We start from the raw sequence: 8,023 nt of genomic DNA on the forward strand, positions 1-8,023 counted from the left end.
AACATTTATAATTCAGAGATACTGATTCATAATCGAATTCAAGCCAAGCACATCAATTCCAAACCTCAAAGGATATGCAAACCCTTCTACATAGAAACTTGTGTTCCTATAACCTTGACTAACAAAAACCACAACCACTTATTAATCCATTAATTAATCCATAACAAACCATTATAGGAATCACATACTACTTGAAAATCCTACATTCATATTCCATCACATGACTATGTACAATATATAGAATTTGAATACACAAAATCTTTATAAATAATGGCATTCAACCCAACAATTATAATGCAGAGATACTAATTTCATAACCGAATTCAACCCAAACACATCAATTCCAAACCTTGGAGGATATGCAAACCCTTCTACATATCCATTAATTCATCCATAACAAAGCATTATAGGAATTAGGAATCACATACTACTTGAAAATCCTACATTCATATTCCATCACAAGGCTATGTACAATATATAGAATTTGAATACACCAAATCTTTATAAATAATGGCATGATTCATACAAAGATGGGTGTGGTTGCCCATCCCTCTCTCTACTCTCCTATGTCTCTTTTTTATGCCCATAGGCATACAAACATAAAGAAGTAATCTAAACTATCAATTCATCCAGATCCTAATCAAACTCCAAAAAATTAGCCTACCTAACCCTAGGATATCTCAAATCCATGAATCTTCCTAATCAAACTCTAGAACATTAGCCTACCTATCCCCAGGATATCTCAGATCCATGAATCTTGCTAACAATTGAAAATTCAAAACAATAAGCTAATAACTCACCATTATCTCGATTCTTCTAGAATTAAAAAAAGACATAGAAAATTCGCAAATTCAAAACACTAAGCTAACAACTCACCATTATCTCGATTCTTATAGAATTTAAAAAAGACATATAAATTCAAATACCCCTCGAGTTTTATCTTTCACAAACTTTGATGACCTTGGAAGAGAGATGCTCCTACATCAAATTCTAATCTTTGATTTTTTATAGTCTAGACAAATATTTAGAGTAGATATTTTATTCAATTTTGAAGGAACAAACAAAAAAATTTAGTCCATATAGAAAATAACATGTATATTTCTTGTGGAGTATAATGAATTTTTTCTTCTGAAAATAATTAATAAGTTTGAGAATTCCTATAATAAGTTTGAGAATTCCTATTCTAGATAAACTTCTTTTTACTCCACTGGAGAAGCACTTACATGTCTAGGGGATATTCCCTCTTTTAAAGCTTTTTGTGATGCACTTACATGTCTAGGGGATATTCCCTTACATCGATCAAGAGTGCAAGTACATCTAATCTTAGTGCTACAATAGAAGCCAAGTCTTTAGCATCCAAATAAGTAACATCAAGTAAAACAGTAGGGCCAAACTTTCTTAGCCAACTCTTACTCATGACTAGTGATAAAGGAACTAAATCAAAAGGAAATAAGACTAAGAGACATTGCATTTTTTGTGGAAAAGATGATCATATGAAGTCTAGATATTTTCAAGAGAATGAAATCATTGGAAATGGAAATGAAGAAAAAACAACATCAATATTGACCCTCTTAACCTTTTTTTCTCATGGGCATGCTCTTTATGCTTCTAGATTTTATTTAGTGCCACATCTATTTCTTCTAATGAGTGGCTTATTGATCCTAGTGAATCTTCTACTCTTAATAAATATAACAGCAAACAAATATTTGTTGGTGATGATAGATATCTAATTTTTGCAAGGTCTATAATAGCTTCTCTATATGATGGCCACTTCAATGATGTATAATGTATTTTCTACTCTTAATAAATGAAACACCAAACAAATATTTGTTGGTGATGATAGATCTCTAATTTTTGCAAGGTCTATAATAGGTTCTCTATATCATGGCCGCTTCAATGATGTATTATGTATCTTAATAATGTAACACCAAACAAATATTTTTTGGTGATGATAGATCATTAATTTTTGGAAGGTCTAGAATAGTTTCAATATATGATGGCCTTTACTACAACATTTATTTAATGTATTAAAAATTTCAAAAGAAATTCATAAAATTCAAGTACAACTTTGAACTATGATAAGAATATGGAAGTTTAGAGATTAGTAATAGAAATGTAATTCACTCAATATCTAAGAAATAATAAGGGGTTTTAGTGTTAAAATGTTGATTATATAGGGTTTAATAATAAAAATATGGATGTTATATCTCATGCATTATTGGTTAAAAGAGTTAATGTTTGACTTTAGAAGTGATAGCCATGGTGTTGGTTATTTTGAATTTAGAAGTGATAGCCTTTGGTGTTGGTTATTTTGGAAACATCCACTCTAGAATTACAACATTCAAATTCAATGGATTTTTTATACACTCAAGATTACAACATTTGCAACCAAATCATTAGGACATCCAATGAATTTTTTTTTACATCTAGGATTAAAACATTTGCAACCATTCATTTAGGATTAAGCATAGTTTTAAGATATCATAATAATACTTAAAACCATTTATCCACCATTAAGCATAGTTTTAAGATATCATAATGATACTTAAAACCATTTATCCAAGTTTTTGGGATATGAGATCCAAGATCACAAAACTTTTCCACAAAATTTCACTATATCTAGTTGGTTGAGGATTTATAACCTAATGTTTCAAATTGGTGAGATGATATCATAAACACCTAAGGCGAAAAAAAATCTAGTTATCAAACATAGAAGCAAAGTGTTTCTACTTACCATATGACTTTCTACTTACCATATGACCAGTGTGACAAAGAAATTGATTTTGTTAAAGAAATTAAAAAACATTGTCCTACATTATTGTTTAACTTTTAAAACATATAAGTTTCTACTTACCATATGATCAATGTAATAAAGAAATTGATTTTGTTAAAGAAATTAAAAGACATTGCTCTACATTATTGTTTAATTTTTAAAACATATAAGTTTCAAAAATGATTTTTGAATTATATAAGTTTATCCATACATTAACAAAATGCTTTACAATACAAAAAAACAACAAATGCTTTACAATACAAAAAAACAAGTACATATTAATTTGATACTAATTTTGTTTCTCAAAATAATATTGATTTTTTTTGTATTCATCCATAATGAATTAAACAAAGTCTTTTAGAAATCACAAGAGAGAATTTTTTTGGCCGATGCATTTACCAAGGTGGTTCATCAAGGAACACAAGTGTGGTTCTCTAGCATTTACCAAGGTGGTTCATCAAGGAACACAAGTGTGGTTCAAAATAGAGAGCAATGTAGAGACATATAATTTCGTAATGGCTATAAGCAAACCATGGCAAAAGTTTAAATAGAGAGCAATGTATGGCAAAAGCTTAAATAGAGAGGGGAAAGCTTAAATAGAGAGCAAAGCTTAAATAGAGAGCAAAGTATGGCAAAAGCTTAAATAGAGAGAGAGCAAAGCTTAAATAGAGAGCAATGTATGGCAAAAGCTCGGCTATAGGCAAACCCATGGCAAAGGCTTAAATAGAGAGCAATGTAGAGATATAATTTCAAGTAACAACTATATTTGAACAATAATGTTTAAATTATAATATTAATTCATTAATATATTAATATATTAAAACTATATTTGAACAATTCATTAATATATTAATATATTAAAACTATATTTACCCATGGCAAAGGCTTAAATAGAGAGCAATGTAGAGATATAATTTCAAGTAACAACTATATTTGAACAATAATCGACTAGTTTTTGAAAAAAATATTTAAATAATGATATTATTTCATTAATTTATTAAAAATATTAATACGTAATTAATTTATTAAAACCAAATAAAAATAATATTTAAATTAATTTACTAATTTATTAAAATCAAATATTACTAGTTTTTGAAAATTAATATTTAAATAATAATAATAGTTTATTAATTTATTAAAATATTAATATGTAAGGGCTATATTAAACCGCTAATTTTTGAAAAATATTTAAATAATGATATTATTTCATTAATTTATTAAAAATATTAATAAATATGAATTAAAAAAATTAAAAGAAAAAAACATTGCTCTACATTATTATTTAACTTTTAAAACATATAAATTTCAAAAATGAATTTTGAATTATATAAATTTATCCATACATTACCAAAATGCTTTACACTTACCAAAAAAGCAAAAAAAAACAAGTACATATTAATTTGATACTGGTTTTGTTTCACAAAATAATATACGAGAAGTGTATACATGGAAAAATGCATATTTTTAGCCTGCACAAAAATAAATTTATTTGTAACACTTTTTTAATTATAATCATCCATCATAATCAATCCTATAATTTCACAATTTCCAAATTAATTTGTCATTATTATACTATATCATGAATTAATCAAAATTACAACATTATAATATAAATTAACAATAACGACTTTTCAAAATGATAACAAAATCCCAATATAAATTCTTCATAACCATCACAATTCTTATATAGTGCTATAAAGTTTTAATATGGCTCTCCGAGCACTTTTATTTATTCAATACAGGACACCTCACTCTCTACGTATTAAAGAATAAAGCCGATTCACCGCACAACATGTAACAAACTCCGGAAACCTTGAAGATATTATTATGGACTTCCTATATACCATTTAATGACCGATCACGTTAATCACACATCTCAAACTCTCTCCTTTAATCATGTAATCAAATGCCTTGTTGATATCGGCAAATGAAACCTCATGTGTAATAAATTTCTCCAGTTCAAGCTTCTGCAAACCAACAATAAACCAGGAAAGGAAGTTAGATCAAAAGCCTAATTAAAGACTAGTACTTCAGCTCAAGGAAAAGAAATCAGCAGGCATGGTGTGAGAGGGATATTTCTATCAGAAAATCTAAGCAGATGAAGAGATCATGATGGTTTCAGATAAGTCTTACCTTGGATAAATACAATTCTACAAGGCCTGGCAAATCGGAACGGGGCTTATAGTTTCCAAAGAAAGTTCCTTTCAATGTCCTTTCGTTCAGAAAATTCACAGGGCCGGTTGCAAAGACTGCGTCTGAATGAGGAACACCCACTAAAACGGCTACACCCCAACCCTGAACAACAAACAAATACCCATTTGATCAGCATATATGCATAGTTGCTAAAACTGAGCATGGTATATTTACAATTTCAGAAGAAAGGGGAGGCAGAGTAAATACGTCATGGCAGGATTCGAAGGCTTGAATCATGGCCTTTACATTCCCTGTGCACTCGATGCTGTAGTCCACCCCTCCATCAGTTTTCTCGGCAATAACCTGATAAGATAAGCTCCCAGAGTTTAGTTCTAATTTAAAACATTTCTCCTAATACAACACAAAACTGAATTCAGCTTTAACATAAATTATTTTATAGATCTATTAAGCACCCACAATTAGCATAATAAATGTTTAAAGATACAAAGATCAAACTACAGATCTATGTCGCACAAACAAGGATTAAAAGTTTGCACAAAAGCTCATCCCACCAGGATAGAGCATACTGCTCCCCCACCGAGGGCAGAGAGTTTCTCCTGATGCAATGATTCATACTACTAGGCAAACAATGTCCATTAATATAAGAGAAGTTAAAGATCCCAAAAAGAGAAGTTAAAAATCATTTTAGGCAGACTAACCAACCTGTTGAATAGGCTTATCGTGGTCCAGTGGGTTTATAAATTCCGTTACACCAAAGAGTTTTGCTGAAAAACGATACAATTCAAGAAATTATTCAAACAACGAATTGGAAAGGAAATTCTCCAGTCAACATATATAAGCAGGTTATCCAATAATGAAAATGGGCAATTTACAACCTTTTTCAAATCTGTCACTGTTTAAATCGATTCCAATTATTCGAGAAGCTCCTGCAATTCTTGCCCCTTCAGCAGCCTGCGTAGTTAAGCCCAGATCAGATTTCTAACAGAAAACTAAACAGTAAACACATATTGCTCCCCAAAAAATTCACGAATGGAACTGAGATTTACTTACAGAGAGCCCAACGCCCCCAAGGCCAAATATTGCTACAGTTGAACCCTTCTTGGGTTTGGCTACATTCAAAGTCGCACCCATCCCTGATTCCACAACAAAATGAATTTTAAATAAGAATTTCAATCAGGGAAACGACCATGGACAATTTTATTAACAGTCCAGCAACCCAAACTTTAAGAATTGAATTACCCACTTTACAAAACTATGTCGATCATATCATTTTGATCTTTGTTTCAGAATCAGCAGCAAAAGTTTAACAAAATCAGGAGATTTACCTGTTGACACCCCACAACTCAGAATACAGACTTTGTTAAGAGGAGCCGCTGGATTTATCTTGGCCACACTACCTACATGCGAAACTGTATACTCGCTGAAGGTGGATGTGCCAAGAAAGTGGTAAATCGGTTTACCATTGATTGAAAACCTTGACTTCCCATCATTGATCATAACCCCTCTGTCAGTGTTAATTCTTAGAAGATCACACATGTTACTCTCCTCTGACTTGCAGTGTCTGCATTCTCCACATTCTCCAGTAAATACGGGAAGCACACTGTCACCCGCTTTGAGGTCAGTCACCCCTTCTCCAACACTCTCAACAACTCTGTATCAACCAACCTATGATTAGTGAGCAATAAATCACCTGGAAATTCTTCTCCCTTTTTCCCCCTTTAAAACTCTAAACGCCTGCTACTATGAATAAATAATTTCTTTGAATAATACAGAGTCCATGGGCAAGAACAGAGTGCATACCCAGCTGCTTCATGTCCTAAGATGCGGGGAAAGAGAGGTTTTTGGCCCTGTCACCAAAGCAGTAACAGTAAAAAACAAATTATAATGAATAGTGTAATTTAATGGTATAAAGAGAAGTCAATGTGTTATACAGTGCAGTAGGAGATGTGCAACATCCATACTTAAGTTCTTCTCTATGTTTAATAAGTTTAGTTCTGATGATTATTTATAGCATACCTTTGCATCCCAGAAATAAAGATCTGTATGACACAACGCAGTATAATGAATTTTGATTCTGACTTCCATTGCCTGTGGGGGAGCCACTTCCACTTCTTCAATCTTCAAAGGCTCCCCTGCTTCCCATACAACAGCAGCTACAATAAACATACAAATCAAAATATCAGAGGTGTAAACATAAACATACATAGGATTACTCAAACCTAAAAATGATTAACCCTGAATCAGATAAATTCAGATTAACCCTGAAAATTGATCTTGCACTGATGTAATATATACGAATTAGAAATCGCATAAATCCAGATTAACCCTAAAAATTGATCTTGCACTGATGTAATATATACGAATTAGAAATCGCATAAATCCAGATTAACCCTAAAAATTGATCTTGCACTGAAGTAATATGTATGAATTAGAATGTGGACATGAATCGCTGTGAGTTAATTATTACCTTTGCATTTGATAACCTGGCCTGCAGTAGAGCTCGCCATTTTCCTTTCTGCCCAAACTGTATTTTCTTGCTATTGTAATAATTATATTGAACAAACAAACCCTTGCCCTTAGAGTTGGTGTTGAAGGCAAAAATCTTTCTGAATTTATATCCCACTGCCTGTGAATAGTTACACTCGATTGCGGTAAACGCGTTACGAAATCACGCATCGCGAATATATTGGCAATGACTATGGGCGTCTCCCTGTCATTCCACAGATGGATTTGATTTTTTGAAGCCATGGAAAGCGCGGAAACCACCCTACTTAGCTTGATGCTGGCGGCCATGGCTACGTGGATTATGTACGGGGAGGGAGAGTTAGTTTTGCCTACAAAACCCCATAACGACTCTACAGTTTGTTGCAGAGCGGGGGGCATAACGACTTTTACACTTTTGAAGTATCGACACATGGGAAATTAAAAGAAGTCTTATTTAATTTAAAAATGGATTATTTACCTAAAAATTAAAGGTAAAAGTTTAAATATGAAAGTGATTTTATGAAAGTGAATTTTTAGTCATGTGATATTGATAAGCTATGATATTATAAGAAAGTTCATTTATAAACTAAAAAATTTTATGATAAAATTGGG

The 8,023-nt window shown here is 31.5% G+C and overlaps 1 protein-coding gene across 1 annotated transcript; it reads right to left on the reverse strand.

Moving 5' to 3' along the window:
• Positions 1-4,473: 4,473 nt before the first annotated feature.
• Positions 4,474-7,788, reverse strand: LOC149140348 (alcohol dehydrogenase-like). Its single transcript, XM_089446395.1, has 10 exons — positions 7,395-7,788; positions 6,944-7,080; positions 6,728-6,774; positions 6,253-6,578; positions 5,978-6,060; positions 5,803-5,878; positions 5,630-5,691; positions 5,174-5,269; positions 4,907-5,068; positions 4,474-4,740 (listed from the first exon to the last, which is right to left on the reverse strand). The coding sequence occupies exons 1-10, from the start codon at positions 7,432-7,434 to the stop codon at positions 4,621-4,623; spliced, it is 1,149 nt and encodes a 382-aa protein (XP_089302521.1). The 5' UTR covers positions 7,435-7,788; the 3' UTR covers positions 4,474-4,620.
• Between the last annotated feature and the right edge of the window lie 235 nt (positions 7,789-8,023).

This window comes from Pinus tabuliformis, chromosome X, assembly GCF_031772625.1.
Source record: "Pinus tabuliformis cultivar Carrire ecotype Pingquan chromosome X, CPIR1, whole genome shotgun sequence".
Classification (NCBI taxonomy): domain Eukaryota; kingdom Viridiplantae; phylum Streptophyta; class Pinopsida; order Pinales; family Pinaceae; genus Pinus; species Pinus tabuliformis.